Below are 17659 nucleotides of genomic sequence, written 5' to 3' on the forward strand. Positions count from 1 at the left end.
TTTTATTAGTAACAGATTTCTCTCCATTTTTGCTATTATTATTATAAATGCTGTCAGATTATATAAGTTAAAAGTCAGGTTTAAAAAGAATCATCTCATAATGCAAATAATTATTTTTAAAAGAAAACAATTAAGGATAAACAAAACATCTCCCCAGAATATGATCTTTGATAGCTCCATTTATTTTACTTTTAACTTGCTATTCACTAGAGTTCATGTGGAGAGGCAACTTTCTGAAAGAGAAGCAGAAATAACGTAATTAACTAGACAATAACAACACATGGATCTGATGTATTAAATCATGTAGGAAGAAAGGCAGGAGGGGAGCTCAGTCTGAACTTTTACCAAAATATTAACAATTTTTGTTCTTCTGTTGTCTAAAATGGCAACTCCCACACTACCAAGTATCTTTCCATTCAGACATGCAGAGTCCTGAAAACAGTAATTTAGTTGTGTACTTGCTTCAGAAAACAGCCTACATGTCCATTAGTCTCAGTGCAAAACTCAGCAACGGAGGGTTGAATATAAACAACAGAACACAAGACAAGAGTGGAAACAAAACCAGCTTGTCTTGTGTTCTGTTGTTTGTGGACTCCTACAGCATTTTCAAATTCACATCTTACATCCAGAGCTATTTTCTAGGCAATGTCAAGAATCTACTCTCACTTTTTTTTTAACCTTTCAAAGATAATTATCACAATTATTTTTAGGAAGTAATAAACATTATAAAGTAATTTTAAGTTGTTCTTAGATTTAACTGACAGGAAAGACGCAGGCAACTTTAACCAAGAATATTTATAAATCAATTACTATGAACATGAAACATAAACTCATTTATCATTATCTACACACCCCAAAGGACTGGAAAACCTCAAGAGTAAGCCACATTACAAGCAAAATGACAGTTAGAGTCAATCTTTGAAGTTTATTCCCTTAAGCATTTACTTCAATCTTGTCTCCTGTTAAAAGGAACAGTCTGGCATACTCTGAAAAGTGTCTCTCTTATAGAAAACAGTATTGCTTATCAGCAAAAACCCATGCTCCATTCTGACTCAAAGATGTTTTTTTGAATTATTATTTAAGAAACAGAGAGAAAAGTATTCTCAGTTCTGTTTTTACCTAGTGACGGATAAGACTTCATTTACAGAAAATTATTTTCCAGAATTCTTCTTAAAAACTTTGGCATATGAGAAAATACCCCATGTAATGGTCTAGTGCTCTATCCTTGTTTATTTGGAGCTCAATCCTTGGGACAAATTTTTTTTTTTTTTTTAGTAACAGAAATAAGGTTACATTTGTCTCTTCAAAAATATTTTTTTTAACACTAACAGGCAACATTTTAACAAAATAATTTCAAAAATCATAACTTATATAGCATAGTGGCAACATCCATTACAATCTGCTCTAAAAATGAGACGTTTTTATTTATGAACAACCTGTTTACTGTGATTCTGAGAACATAGATTTGAGCAGGAATGAGGAAAAGAAAGGAACTAGAAGAACTCTTCCTTTGGGATGCATTTTTAAAGTACCTACAGTGGTTTCTGGGCACATATCTTATCAGGGCTAAATTCCTCTATCTAGAATGGAGTAACCAGAGAAAATTGACACATAAATTACTAAGGTGCTATGAAATGGATGAATCTCATATGGAGAGTGAGGGAGAGAGAGAGAGAGTTTGGGGGGCGGGAAGGGCGGGAGAGTTGCCTAAAGAAAACAAGTGGCAATCACTTTTTAACAAACATTTACCATTTTCAATCATATGACAAATGTGTTGAAGTCAAAGCAAGGGATTAAATGTATGTACCCCCAAATCTTCCTTAATGATCTCACTTGATGTAATCTTAGAATACATCCCCAAGATATTTGAGTCATCATTTTTAAAAAGATCTAAGAGATGAAATAAGAACGTAACATCATGTATCATTAAGGCATCAACCTGCCCTAAGACATGAGGCTGGATTGAACAGTCTCTTGTTCTTCCCATCCTCTTGATTCCATAGAAGGCACTTAGTTGCTCTCCTATCTGAAGGCATTGGGGTCTGCCACTCCAGGGGAGAAAGGGACACCAGGATGAGCAGGATAATACATTTCCTCAGGATCTCTGATGATAAATTTACTATGTTTGGATAGTTTAAAATGTAAGTACAGATGTTTAGATTTATATGTACTACATAGATTCAGAAATACCTTGAAACTTAAAGACAATAATAGATAATAAGTCTCTCTCATCCATACCTGTACACTTGTGCACATACATGCACTTTACTAATGTCAACTCTGTAGTAAAACACCCTATGAATCCTCAAAGATTTTCATTGTTTTATTCATTCAATATTTTTTGAGCACTTATCATGTGCCATGAGAGTGAAGGAAACTAGACCATCTATTGTCCTTAAAGAGGGATACCGGTTTTTAAATAAGTAAATTCAATAGATTGTTAGAGATGGCTGTTGGAGGTCAGAGAAGAGAGTAAAGTGTGGAGGAGGGAGGAGAGAGCTCCATGGAGGTAGGGACCAGGGTGGAGCAGAGAGGAGCAGGCATAGGGCTCAGTAGAGGAGGTGAGTCAGAACTGAGGCCCTAAAGATGGCAGGATGTCTGCCCAGCAGACAGAGCCAGGAGGAATTCCAAGCACTAAGAAATACCAACGGCATAGAGGTCTAAAGCAGCTGGAATTGTGGAAGTGGGTGTGGCTTATTATGATTAGTGTAGAGGAGCAGCTGTGTGTATGTGGTGGGAGGAGGGGACTAAAGGGAACATAAGGAGGCCGGAAAGAGATAAGAGAGGGGGACAGGCCGGGAAACAGCAGACAGGGCCCTTGTCCTCACCGTTCTTTAGGCTGCAATAGAAACTTACTCAAGCTGGCTTGAGCTGTAAGGGGAGCTTAATGAGAGGCTACACGGGCAGGTTTGAATTATGGCTTTGCAACTCCCCACGTGTGGCCTTGGACAAATTACTTATCCTCTCTGTGCTTCAGGTTCTTTTATCTACAGAATGAGGATAATTATAGCAGGATTTTTGTTAGGATCAAAAGAGTTAATACCTGCAACACACCTGGCACATAGAAAGTGCCTGATAAATGTTAGCTATTTTTATTTTTGTTTCTTAGAACCAAGAATATCTGAGCCTGATGGGAATAAAGCTTCAATAAGAGCCTGGCACCTCAGGCAGCATTCTGTCTCTCTCCTTCTTCTCTCCCTGCAGGACATTCCTCTGACCCACTGAGGACAGGGGCTGCCCAGAGCCCCCAATGTTTACATGTGCTGTGATCCAGCTCAGGAAGAGCTGGACTGGGATTGATGAGTCTCGATTCCAAATTCCTGTACTAGTAAATTAGATGGACTCAATTTGGCTTATCTATCTCACGGTCGAAACTGAGGCCAAAAGGTTAGAGTGAAAACATGCCACAGTGGCCTATCTCCCTTGAATGGCAAGAAGGAGGGCAGAGGAGTAATTCCTGTCGATTTCTAAGTTTAACCATTTTCAGGTCTGAATCATAGAAAGGGCTAAGCAATTGGATCTTCAGAGGCTTTAGAGTCACTGGTGAATATTTAAGGAATTTGGTAGTCCCATTGCTTTGCACCCTCCTTAAACATTTTTTTTTTTCCAATTTGCTCAGCCCTAACTCCTTTTAAGAATCTGGGACCTGCCAAATGTCCACCCACTAAATAAAAAGTGGTACGTCCATAATGGACTATTACTTAGCTATAGAAAGGAACCAAGTCCCGATACCTGCTACAGCATGGATGAACCTTGAAACCATTATGCTAAGTGAAAGAAGCCAGACACAAACGGCAGCATATTACATGATACTATTTACATGAAATATCCAAAATAGGCAAATCCATAGAAAGTAGATTAGTGGCTGTCAGGGACTGAGGGGAGAGGAATTAGGGAGTATGGAGGTTCTTTTGGAGCTGATGAAATGTTCTGGAATTAGATGGTACTGTTGCACAACCTTGTGAATATACTGGAATATACTGGAAATCGCTAAAATGTATACTTTAAAATGGTAAACGTTATGGTACGTGAACGGTATTTTTTAAAGGATCTGAGAATTGAATGTGATGTCATCTGAGGGAAGTCCTCATGCTTCCATCACGCTGGGATAGGCTACACTTGCTCAGCCTAAGCATTGCTCCGTCACCCATAAATTGGGCCAGGGGCTGAACCAGGCTCTACCCAAGGTCCATTTCAGTTCTACATTCCGTGGGCAAGAAACTGGGCACATTCGCCCCCTCCAATTTAGAATCAAACTCCCTCTTTCAAACCTCTGCCACTTGAACCATCTTCTCATTTTGTTTCCCTTTTCAAAGAAAGAATTCTCACTTCTGAGTCTTTATATAATATCTACTAGGAACATATAGGCTAGGCACTTGAACAGATCATTTAACCCACCGAACAACTCTGTGAACTAGGCACCACTGTTAATTAGCATCCTCATTTTACAAATGCAGACACTGAGGCTGGGGAAGGAAAGTATGTGGCCCAGGTTCGAATGAAGCCTGAGCTGCCTGACTCCAGAGGTCCTACAAGGAATCGCTGCATTGATCTGCCTTCTTCCACTAACTCCTCCACTTGGCCCGAATCTCATGTTCCTCAACATGTGCTTTAGCAATTTGTTGACTGATTAATTCAACAGCTTTATTCATCATGCCCACTACACTAGCAAGTTATTCTTTTCAAGTTAGTTATTTAGGAATTGGGAAATATCCCTAAATTCTTTGACATATGTCTAACACAACTGAGATAACACTATTTCTTAATGAAGATAACGCTGGCATACCCAAACGAAAAACCACCAAATTTAGGTTAAATCCCTGTAAATAGGAAAACTATGTAAATGTCATCTGTTGTCCCCTATGCTCCTTGCACCTACCACTGACTAATTTGTTCAATTAACCTAGAGTCTTCCTGTTATAGATCATTTATCCTACCCAATAAAAGGTCATGCTTTTGAATCCCTCCATATGTTTAAAATTCCTCAAGTATGTTACAAAGCATTTCTTTGTAAACAGACAGACAAAACAATTTAACAAGATCATTCTGAGTAATTTAGCTTAATTTAGGCTAATAAACACATACCACTACTATACAGGACCCTATAATAAAGTTGCTAGTGGCTGCCCCCTCTTTACAGATATTAAGCCCTAAATATGTGCATGCATTCATATCACAAGTGTGTGTCTCTTAGTGAAACAGGACACCTAAGACCTAATTGCAACTCATGCCCAGGGAGGTGGGAATCCTGGCGATAATTAGCAAAGTTATAAAAGATTCTATATAGTTTTAATGTGAACGATAACCAAAAGGGTAGCTTAAATGGATGCTGTATTTTTATTTTTAATGACAATTTTTAAAAATAGTGAAAAATAAACTTGTATCCTAACAATGAAACACTAACATACAATCTTAATCTACTGGTAACTATTTATCTACTGGTAACTTTTTATTAACTATTGACCAATATAAGATTTAGCAAAATTTGAAGTCTTCTTAAAAACATCTAAATAATTTGTTTTGTAAATATATCCCTATTCATCTCAAGTTAGAGGATCAAATCACATTGAAAAGAAAATCAGATCAAGTCCAAAAATTCTAATACTATGTTTTAAATGTAATATTGAAAATATTACATTTTTATGTTAGTCACTTAATCTCCATTTAAAATATGACATGATTCACTGGATGTTTAAGAAAAAAGATAAAAAAGAAAAAAATCTTAGATCTCTTCACAATAGTTTCCCCCCAAACTTGGATTTCATCAAATCTTGTCATTTTAAGAGTTCTACAACTTAAATAATTAGATCTAGGATGTATAATTATTACAGAAAAAAATAAATGAAACACATAGGAAATTACGAAGGGTTAAGCAAAAAACTGTTAAAATGGTTGACGTATTAGCTGAGCAAAATTACCAAGGAATTGCAAAGCCCAAAAGTTTAATTTATGTGAGGTCTAACAATTTCAAGTGTGACTGCTACGAATCAGACCTACAAATGCAATTCTCAGGTTTTAGAGCCAGAACACAAAAATTGTAGCAAAAATACTTTTACAGGCAGAATATTAAATATTGAGTAAAGTGCATTTCAGCCTCTGGAAAAGGAACAGTTTTGTATGAAAAGATATTCAAATAGCCCTTTATTGAGCAACCACAATGAGCCCTGAAGATTTACATGATTAAACTGGAATTCAGTGCCAAAGACAAGAGGGAAGGATTCTTTTCTGGGATGCACAAAGAGATATCCATAATTGAACATCACACTTCCCTAGGGCAGCATGTTTTCTTACATTGACAAGCAGAATGAGGTATTTCAAATCACACATTGCTGGCGTACAGTCATCTATTGCACAGCTATTGTTTTCATGCATTTCTGGCTATTAGGCATCTGTCTATATTTGGTTAGTGAGGCATGCATTTTAAATAATTCTGGTTTTGTGTAAAAGGCTGTAGATATGTTAGTGCAATTACATTTATACAACAATATGTTAAGAATAATTATGGCTTTATTTCGGCTGGTCATACGCACATTTTATATTCAAAGGAGTGGCTATAACTTTAGTGTAATTGGGACAATTAAAATTAACTCTAAGTGGAAAAAACTTTCAGAAGTACCTTTTTTAGACTCAACTTTATGCTTTACTTTGCCTTATTTGTCACAGCTAGCTAAACACACTAATATCACACACTACTAACCCTATGATATGTTGGGAAAATGCCAAACATATCATGTTTACCTAACACTCCATCAAAGTCAGAGCCTAATGATAGATTACGTATTCAATAACTCTTTGTTCTGGATCAAAGAATGCCACATTAATTCAGCTCGATCCTACTATAACTGTTAAACTATGAGAAAGCAGCAATTCTTTTACATTTTACCTTCTATAAGAGTTTCCTCTACTTTCTCACCTGCACCCTAATCAAGTTACATCTTTTCATTTTGTTCCTAAGTTGTAAAGAACATGTTAAACTTAAATCAAATACCAAAACAATTAATGTGCTTTTGTTCCAAAAAGTGACCGTTTATCTAAAAAAACATTTTACCTTCAGCTTTCTATTCAAAAACATTATTTCTGAGGATTAACTCTACTTAACAATATTCAGGTATATTATTAAATTTTGTTTTAAGGTAATTTACCACTATCACATCAAGGCACATAAAATTATTTGGCCTGAACATCTGGTTATGGAAGTCAAACTACCATCGGCGAGCTTCACTTTCAGAAGCCTCTTCAGACCCTCAACCCAGTAATATAGGGTTGATAGCAATGGGAAGATATTTGCAATTTAAGGTAGTCAAAATACATTCTAATTCAAGTGAAACTGCCTTTTTACAGCTTTCAAAGTCACCACAGAAAATGTCTTCAAGTATAGGTATCTTAAATAATTTCTAGCAATTTCATTCTTAGATTTTTTGTTTGGCTTACTAGCTAAAGTCTGAGGTAATACGATACATGCATTTTATATGTTCTTTCAAAATGTGTTCACAACATACTATGGGTGATATTTAATGATTTTTCTCATTTAAAGCCTCCATTTTGGCAAATGATAGTTACTTCATTCAGTCAACTCCTCTCAAATAACCTGAATCTATAAACCCCATATTAATTCCACCTGAGAACAATTTTTTGCCCCTTCCCCCACCCCCCACCCCACCCCCGATGAAAGTACATAGAAGTCCTGGACTGAGAAAATCAGCTGCTTTGGTTATCAAGATTTATCACTTTGGAATACCTAGTTTTATTGTTTTCTATGTGCTAAGGGCTTTACATAAATCACCTCCTTTAATCCTCAAGACTACTCACCAACCTATGAAGCACGTGCCATTAAATTACACCACCATTTCATAGATGAGGAAATTAAGCTTAGAGAAGTTAAGCAACTTGGCTCAGGCACATGGCGAAAAAAGGCTGGGGACTGGACCTGCAAGCAGGTCTGTATGATTCCACAGCCAAACTCTTACCCTCCATGTACCGCTCTTTCTTGTTGCTGAAACCAGCCTGCTTTGGACTCCTCGCATGCCCTGTCATACCAGAACCTTTCACCACATAATAGTCTCTCTGCATCCACTCCTGGATGCTACAGTTTGTTCTCCATTCAGACCCCAGCGGGATCTCTTTAAAATGAAAAACTGTTCAAGTCACTGCTCAGCCTAAAAGCCTCAATGGCTTCCCCTTGGCAAGATCCTGAAAGGTCTGGCTTTGGTCTCCTATCCAGCCTTATCACTTTCCCTCTTGATGCCAGATCCAGCCACTCCAAGTTTTTTCAATTCCTAGAACAGGCCAGCCTCTTCTCACCCTGAGACCTTTGCATCTACTGCACCCTCCATCCGGTATGCTGTGTCCCAATTTCCACAGACCTTTAGCTAAGTAATTTCTACTCATTCTTCAATCTCAGCTCAACACTACTTCCTCAGGAAAGCCTTTTCTAACTACAACCCATCTTACTCCAGACTAGATCTAGTTTCTGTCATACCCTTTCCCAGCACTCAGTACTTCTCCTAGCTAGTCCTTAGCAAGATTTACTGTTACATGTTTCTATGGTCATTTAAATACTCGCTCACTTAATTAATGGAGACGAGTGGTTCTCAAACTTTAGTGTATATCAAAATCACCTGGAGTGCTTACTCAAAAGTGATCACTGGGTCCCACTCCCACAGTATCTGATTCACTACATAAAGCCTGGAACTCTGTACTTACAAGTTCCCATGGATGCTGATGCTGCTGGGCCCTGGATTAATCCAGTACAGTGGTCTCAACCCTGGATAAATATTATACTAGAATCACCTGGAGAGCTTTAGAAATTACCAATGCTCAAGCCCCACTCCCACAGGTTTTGATTTAATTGGGTTAAGGTAGAACCCAGGACATCTTATGCCAAATATTACATTCTTATACTAAAAACCAATTGTTTATCTAAGATTCACATTTAACCGGATGTCTTGTAAATTTTCATTTGTTAAATCTGGCAACTCCACTTATTGGTCCCGTTGTAACTTAAGAGATAGTATGCCATATATAGTACGTACATATATATATGATTGCAAGCCGACCTTTCACCTCTGCAGAGTACAAAAAGGGTGGGAATAAAAAAAGTGGGATTTTTAGACCTAAGAGGAATTTTTTTCTTAAGGATTAGACCTTACGAGTAGTTACCAACAGACTGTAAAAGCTTACCCGGAATCTTTTTAAAATAGGGCAAATTGTCACTATCAAATAATTTAACACGATGATTAAATAACTTCCAGGTTCCTTTAAGCTATGAAACCTCATCTTGGGCCCGCAGGGTGACAATGCAGCGGCAACATTATTGCTCTGACATCAACCAGTGAGTCACCTGGGCAGAGCTACTGCTGGGACTAGACACAAAGGAGGTACCCTCTCCTGTATCAAAAGTAATAAAAATTATTTATTTAATAAATACCCCAGAAAAAATAAAATGTTGAACACATGGCCACCTTTGATAATGCAATTCTACCCTTCTCACATCAATGGAGGAAGTCCTCTGCCACTTTCCCATTTTAGAGTAAGATCAGTGATTTCATGTCTTACATCAACTAAAATATTAAATTTGTGTTTTTGATGCTTAAAAGTGTCAACTTAATTCCCGCTTGACATGTTTACTGCATTATGGGTAAAGCAGAGATTTCCAAATTGAGAATCCTTTGGGATCAGTGGCCATCATGTAGCCTTCTACCTCTCCACACAGGTAACCTGCCATGTCTCTGATTTAAGGACAAAGACTCCATGTAAGTGTCGTAAATACTAAATCACATTCTCTTAGGAATACTTATAAAAGTCAATCATTCAAACAATTATTACTATCTGCAGCTTGTACTGAATGCTTACTTGCCAAACTTAACATGACACTTTTCACCTACTCCAGGATTTTAAGAACGGTCTATAAAAAGAGGATACTGAATAATTGCATGGGCATCAGAGTGAATTCCAATTCCCGCTACCTAAATGACGGAACAGAGAAATGTGCTTGAACCCAGAGGACCAAGTGTGACAGTGGCAGGAGATGGGGAGGGACCGAGATCATCACACCAAGCTCAAGGTGGGCTATGCGTCTACATGACTTACTTCAATTCACCCAACTTTAAGCAAATACACAAAAATCACTCCAAATTATTTTCTGTGAAATAATGAACATCTAATCCTTGTTAAACAGATATTTCAAAAAAACACCTATAATTGTATAGAATATTGGCAATTATTGATTTCTTATCTCAGGTAGCTTACCAAATCCGAAAGCATTGGAGCCTCCAATGCTCTGTGAAGCCTGAACACTTGTAGATGTGTATAGTCCTGTCACCAGCAAGCCATCAAAAAAGGTGCTTGTTGAAATTGTCACTGAAATACACAAGGAAGAAAAGAAACCTCAATTAATACAATCAGAATAATGAGATATATTTCTAACGTGTTAGATATTGTCAAAACAATTTTTACTCAGATTAACAAATCATTCTTATACTACCGATGGTTAGTGTTTTCTTAATATGTATTACAAATTACAGAAGAGCAAAAAGAAGCTCAGAACTCCAATGTCTGTAATTGCTGGTCCCAAATTTTGTACCTCAGTCCTATCTTTCTACATTCATTTGCACTTTCCCTAGCTATGTGCAAAATCATCTGAAAATAATGTAGTACTGAATAGCTCGTTTCCCCACCTCCACCACCACCCCCGAAGGCAGTCAAAGGCATCGCTGGAGTTTTGGCATTGTGATGAGACACTTTTTTTCCCAAGTATTCCATACTGTGGGAAACAATCTTACAATGGCTGAAAGAAGAACAGTAAGATGCACTGTATTTCTTATTGTGAGTCTACATTTCATAGATGAGTCCCCTGAAGTTTTTTTGACAAAAGCAGACTAATTTGCATGAAGACAGTCAGCGCTTTCCCTTTTGAGAACAAGAAAAGAAGACCACTGCATGCTTTAAGTTTCAGAACAAAGTCTACAAGAGGACTCCAAATGGTTTCATAACCAGAAAATCAGGATGTTCCTGGGAAGAAAAGGGTCAAGTTAAATATATCTATCTGTATGCTACTCAGGTTTGGCTTCTTAAAGTTTCATCTTGCTCACCACTCTCAAAATTGATCCTCATTTGCTCCTTTACGCAATATTTTCTCCTGCATTGGTTTTATAAGATCAAGATGATGCCATTTGCGGAAAGCAGCTGGGCGAAGGTGGTATTATTTTGGTAGTGCACAGTACAAAGCTATCATCAGGCTTGGAGGCAGTAAGGACCAGTCATATTAACTTTGATGAGAATGTTTAAATTAAACTCCAGGAAATCTAGTGTGTAGAACTGAATAGTCTGAAACATCCACATTAGAAAGTATAAAACAAGACACATATATCGTTAGAATACCCTGACATCATGCTACCTCCAAAATGCCATTAGATGTTGGAGTAAATCTCCTTCATATCCTTTAATATAATACCCGATACTTTCCACGCTGGCATGTAAACTACATGGAAACCACTCAGCGGGGCACTGAGCTAAGAAGTTAACATGTATTATCTCATTTCATTATCAAAACATCTCTATAAAGGGGTACTGTTGTTATTCCCAGGATACAAATGAGGAATTTGTGAAACAAAACAATTAAGAACCTTGTCCAGAACCATCTGATATCATCTAAAAAATCTGACGTTGGTTACCTGGCTTTTCTTCTGTTTTCTCTCTACTTCCCCCAAATCCCAACGTGGCAAAGTGGCCATGGCCAAACCCTTGTTTAATAACAACCTCTTTCCCGGATTATTCACATGTATGAGGAGTCTTTGAAGAAAAGGAAAGTGAGAGCTGCAGGAGGCAATATCACTGGTATTAGAGAAGGGCCCGGGGTGGCCAGAAGGTGAACCCCAAGGTGGCGAGGTGAGACATGAGATCTGCGCACTGGGCACTCATCTGCTGCTACCTGTTCTTGAGCAAAACCACTTCATGCCTTGGAGCCAAAATGTCCTCATCTACAGAATCACACTCTAATCACAAGTCCCCCATTTTGTTCACCCCAGATTTCCATATTTGGTTCTACTGATGCCTCCATCCTTTGGTTCAAGTGAGCTCATTTCGACTAAGGTAAAAAGAGCTTAAACTGCTCTGTGCCCCCAACCAGTGGGGTTTAGAATTAAGCTACTGCCTGTTAAGCTGACTATCCTGAGCACTGGGCTCCACAGTCATCCTTCATTGCAAATCAGATCCGACCTGCAGTGTCTCACTATGGACCCATGGGACCCTTACTTTACCTACTTCCTCTCCATCTGCTCCACTCCAGTCCAGTAAGATGGCAGCAGTCTTGTATTAATGCACAAACACAGTCCCTGTGGACTCCTCTCCATTCCTTAATACTTCTACTCTGGTTTCTAATTTCAAGATTCTAAAAAGTTAAGGGTTTTATGGACTTCAGAGTGAGGCAAACCTGAATGTGAGTTTCACTTCTCTCTATTTCTGATCAGTGTCAGATCACTCATTTACTAAGAGGGATAATAATACTATCACATTACTGTAAGAATTAAAAGAAATACATGTATCACCTCTCTGTCAATGTATTTACCTCCTTAACACACTATCATGCATATGGTGACTAATCAATAAAAGTTCGTTCCCTTTCCCTGCCCTCTCTGACCTTGAAGCTCTGCCTCTCTCCTCCCTTCCTGAGAACTGGAGTCCTGTACAGATCTCATGGAATCTCCCTCACTAGATGCCTGCGCGTATCCACTCACTGGGTTCATTTCTGACCACTACTTCATTTCTGACCACAGTACACACCAAGCCTGAGCTGTGCCCTCAGCGGGCCCAAGACAAGTCGTATCTCTAGCTTGTTACTAATTTGCCCTCCTGTCTGCTCTGTGTTAATTTTAAACAGAGACGAAACATTCTTGGAGAAAGGGCTGAGAAAAAGAAGCACGTGTGGCAGCTCTTGGTCTTTCCCGAGTCCCTCAATTCTAGTCTCAAACTGTTATTTGCCTCACACCAAAACAAAACCCGTCACATCTACCATGACAACTGATAAATTCAATTTACTGATAGCTTTACATATCTAGTGATGTTTCAGTCCCTTAGAGATGTGCACGCAGGAAGATGCCTGCCTGACTTGTATTTGGGTGCTGAGCGTGACCAAGGTCTGCTGTGTCCCTTAGATGTCCATCCAGGCTGCTAATCCCTTGCCAGACCTCCCCTCATTTGCCACCCAGTGCCTCTCCAGACCCAGAGGACGCAGCAAATTCTTTTTTTTTTTTCTTGATTAAACTTACATTTCTTCACAGCATGCCTAATTGTGTGACAAGCAGGCTTGAGCCCTGGTTCTTGCTCACAAGGACGGCATGTTCAGACAGCTCCCTGCAGCGCTACCTCTTGAACTCCACCTGTGTGCACACCTTGGTGATGTCGTGGTACCTGCCTTTGGGGGGCTGGTAGTTGGAGACAGGCGGTGTGTAATTTGGACCTTCTCTCTCAAAGGGAAACAGACTTGGGTCTCACTTGATGGCCTCCGCGTGGAGCTCCAGGGACGTGAGTTGCAGCTCCTGCAGAGCTTCCTGCTGGGCCTCAAGCATGGACCTGATGGCATCTCTCTCCATCTCATGCTCTTGCTGCTTGTACAGGGACCATTTCTTCAGAAGCAAAGCTCTCCGCTCACTCTCCTCAAAGGAGAGCTCAACCTGAGGCCGCTGTCTCACTTGATCCAAGAACCTCACAGGTGTAATAAAATCTTCAATGGGAATTAGCTCCTGGCTAGCCTTTTCCGGTCGTCGAATCCTCTTTTTCAAACGGTCCCTTGCTGGTTGGTCTTTTTCAGGATCTACCTTCTTCTTCTTTCGCAGAGGTTCTGCTCTCATGGGAATGAGTTCCCAGAAAGAGAACAATGACGCTCGCTGGTGGGTGTCTCTGACCTGTGTCGGCCAAGTTCGCAGCCGCCAGCACCGCGAGCGCAAAGCGCGTGCAGTAGCTCCTACCACCGCGGCCGCCATGGCCCCTAAGGTGGCGGACCGGCCGCTTCCGGGCGAGCCCCCGGCTGTCGGCTCGCGGTGCCGCGCACAACGGCCCGGCCGTCCCAACGCTCCGCTCTCCCGGGTTCCGACCTCGGGGAGCGGGATCATGGCTCAGCAAGTTCTGATCTTAACTCCTCCACACGCCTGCTTTGAATCAGTTCTCTGTTTTACACAGATTCTTGGGTGCTGAAGCAGCAAAGTCTAGCGAAAACACCTCAGGAATAAGAGGACTGCACTTTATTCCTAATATTATTCTTTTAAATAACATTAATTCCTAATAGTATTATGTCAGACAGAGCAACTTTTCTCTGTGCTTGGTTCTGTTCCTAGTAGTTATGTGAATATCTATTATTTGGTAACCTCGTGGCCAGGTGGTCAGGTGTGAGAAATAATTTCTGAACATTGAGTGTCTTAGAAAAAAATGTAATTAATAAGAAAAACACTTATTAATCTTAGAGTCTCTTGGTTTTAAATGCCATCCGTAAGCTATTGCCAAATTTCTATCCTCAGTCCAGGTCTCTTTATGTCTGTCTTTACATATACTCCAGATATACAGCAAGCTGTTCTCCCACGTCTCCACCTGGATGTCCAAGAGGCGTCTCAACCTCAGCACCACCAAACCTGAACACCCACCCCACCCCCACACCTGCTCCTGCTGAGGCCTTCCCCAGCTCAGTTGATGGGGGCACCATATTCCCTGCTGCTCAAGATGAAAACCCGAGACTACTTGGAATCACCTTCTCCCATACCCTGAATCTAATGAATCAGTAAATCCTGTTGGCTCTGCCTACAGATCATATCCAGAACCTAACCACTTACTGCCTTGTTTCTCCTATGGATTGTTTCCTCAGACATTGCTCTGGGTTCCTGGTTCTACCCTCCTCTCACTACAGTCTATTCTCAGTATACAAGTCAGAGGAATTCTTTTAAAATATACACCAGATCATGTCGCTCCTCTGATTACAACTTTCCAATGCTCTAAGTCAAAGTCTTTACAGCAGTTACGAGGTCCTATGTGATCTGACTCCATTCCCTCTCTGTTCTCATCTTCTGCTCGTTCCCTGGCTTGTTCCACTCCAGCCACATTAGCCTCTGTGCTGTTGCTCAGACACGCCAAGTCTTTGCATTAGCGCTTTCCTCTGCGTTGGAGCCTCTTCCCTCACATACCTGAAGAGCCAATTGCCTCACCTCTTTCAAGTGTTATAAATAGTTCAAACTTCTCTCAATGAAGCCTGCCTTAACCACACTATTTAGAATTGCAAACAGCCCCCATCTCCCTGCCACTATAATCCCCACATTCCCAAAGTTTCATACTTGGTTCTACTTTCTCCCTCTTTTTTTTTTTTTTTTTTTTTTTTTTATATATAATTATCACCTTTTAACACATTATTATACTGATATATTTACTTATAATACTTTTTGTTTTTATGTTTATTGTCATCCTCATTCTTTAGAATGTAAACTCCATCAACCCAGGTATCTTAAGTGTTTTTGTTCAGTAATATATCTCAAGTGTCTGGAACAATTCCTAACACTTTGGGATGTTCAATAAATATTTATTGAAGCATAAATTAAGGAATAATTCATTCACACAAAAGTGGTGTAAGGATATCTTCACTAGTTTCCAGAGGAAAGTATGTTGTGAACCCTAGACTTCCTATGTCAGATGACTCCCACTTGGAAAAGCCACATGGAAAGAAGACAGAAAAGTTGGCTAGTTATATATTTAAAATGTTTTCCAGAGTGCAAGACAAATCAATGCCGAGATCAAGAGACCCGCCAAAGGCAGACCAACTTAAGTATACAAACATTTTCACATGCTGTATGTTTACACAAATCACCTAAAGAAAAAGTTCCCTGTTTAAAACAAATTGATTATAATCTATTTGTTAGAGTTGAGAATCTAAAGTACTTTTTAAGGGAAAAAATATTTGCATTTGGAAAGCTGCTAGCTTCTTGACACTGTGGATCAAGCGTTCCTTTTCCTCCTTTAAACAGATGTAATGCATCATCCATATGTGAACTGGTGACCAATCTCTTTTTTTAAGTAAGAGGAAATGTTGCTTGTATGGGATACAAAACATATCTTTCTGATCACCAGATTCCCTTTTACTCAAGAAGATAATGGGCCCAATTTCTATATTTGAAAAACATCAAGATATGGGGATTTCTGGTCAAGATGGCAGAGTAGGTAAATGCTATGTTCACCTCCTCTCAGGACCACATCAATTGCAACTAAACCACAGAACAGCCATTACTGAGAATTACCTGAAGGCTAGCTGAAGCAAAGCCCTACAACTACAGATATACAGAATAAGTTACCTCGAGACTGGCAGGAGGGGCAGAGATGTGGAACAGGCTGGTCCTACACCTGCGTGCGACCATTAAAAAATCAGAAGGAATATCTCAGCTGTGGAGGTCCTCCTGAGGAGCAATTGGCCCCAGCCCCTCCCCAGCCCAGGGTTCAGAGCTGGGGAGAAAAGTCCCCATAACTTATGGCTGTGAAAACCAGCAGAGATTGTGAATGAGTGAGACAAAGGGTGGCGCACTCACAAGTGCTCCTCTTAAAGGGACCAAGCATGGACTTACTCACCAACAGAATCACTGGCTCTGAGCTCCAGCGCTGGGGCAGCAGCTGCAGAGGCGACAGAGACATACTAGGGTGTGTGGGGGAGGGAACTGAGTTGTCTAGCCTCAGGGCCAGGGCTGGAGAGGCAGCTTTCTCCCAGACCAAGGAGCTGGTGGAAGCCATTGTTTCTTTGTTGAGCCCTCTCCCTCCTTGCGAGCAGACACAGGTAGACGGCACATCTGAGTCTCCATCAAACCGGCTAACACCTTTCATCTGCCCTATCCTAGTGATTCCTGGAGACCCCACCCCACTCAACCTTCCAGCACACCCAAGCCATTTCCAGGGGCTTTTCTGTATAAACAGCCTGTCTTAGCTCATGCTGCAGACATTCCTAAAATCTCTCAAAGGTTCACAAAACCCAAATAAACAGCATCTGGCTTTGGCGTGTCCTGTACCTCTGGCGGAACAGCCCTAAGCTGGCACCAGCAACAGCCGGCCATGGTGCATGACTTGGCCTCAAACAACCAATTTTTGTTAATTACAGCATTGTTTATAATGGCCAAGATGTGGATGCAGCATGGGTGTCCATCGATGGATGAATGAATAAAGAGTATACAATGGAATATTGCTTGGCCATTGGAAGGGAATGGGTTCTTGCCATCTGCAGCGGCGTGGAGGGACCTGGAGGGTGTTTGTGATGAGTGGAGTATGTCAGACAGAGAGACAGATGCAGTGTGATTTCACTTATATGTGGAATCTAAATAACAAAATAAACAAACAAACAAAACAGAAACAAACTCATAGATACAGAGAACATTTTGATGGTTGCCAGATGGAAAGGGTTGGGACTGGATGAAAAAGGGGAAGGGATTTAGAAGTACAAATTGGTTGTTACAAAGTAGTTTTGGGGATGTAGGAGATGTAGGGTATAGCATAAGGAATAGTCAATAATATTGTAATAACTATGTATGGTGTCAGATGGGTACTAGATTTATTGGGATGATAGATGGGAGGGGTGTTGGGGGACAGAGTGAAAAAGGTGAAGGCATTAAGAAGTACAAATATTAGTTACAAAAAAGTCACAGGGATG

The 17659-nt window shown here is 40.0% G+C and overlaps 1 protein-coding gene and 1 pseudogene across 4 annotated transcripts in view; both read right to left on the minus strand.

Annotated features, from left to right (window-relative positions):
• The window catches only part of RELN (reelin), a 504226-nt gene that overhangs the window by 420621 nt on the left and 65946 nt on the right, over positions 1-17659 (minus strand). For all 4 annotated transcript variants that reach the window (XM_074340625.2, XM_074340624.2, XM_074340623.2 and 1 more), the window contains exon 2: positions 10249-10359. In XM_074340625.2, the coding sequence (XP_074196726.2) occupies positions 10249-10359 (111 nt within the window). The remainder of the gene's footprint in view (positions 1-10248; positions 10360-17659) is intronic.
• LOC109435615 (large ribosomal subunit protein mL40 pseudogene) lies at positions 13188-13979 on the minus strand (annotated as a pseudogene).

Source organism: Rhinolophus sinicus, chromosome 4 (genome assembly GCF_057876585.1).
Source record: "Rhinolophus sinicus isolate RSI-liver-muscle chromosome 4, RSI-T2T, whole genome shotgun sequence".
Classification (NCBI taxonomy): Eukaryota; Metazoa; Chordata; class Mammalia; order Chiroptera; family Rhinolophidae; genus Rhinolophus; species Rhinolophus sinicus.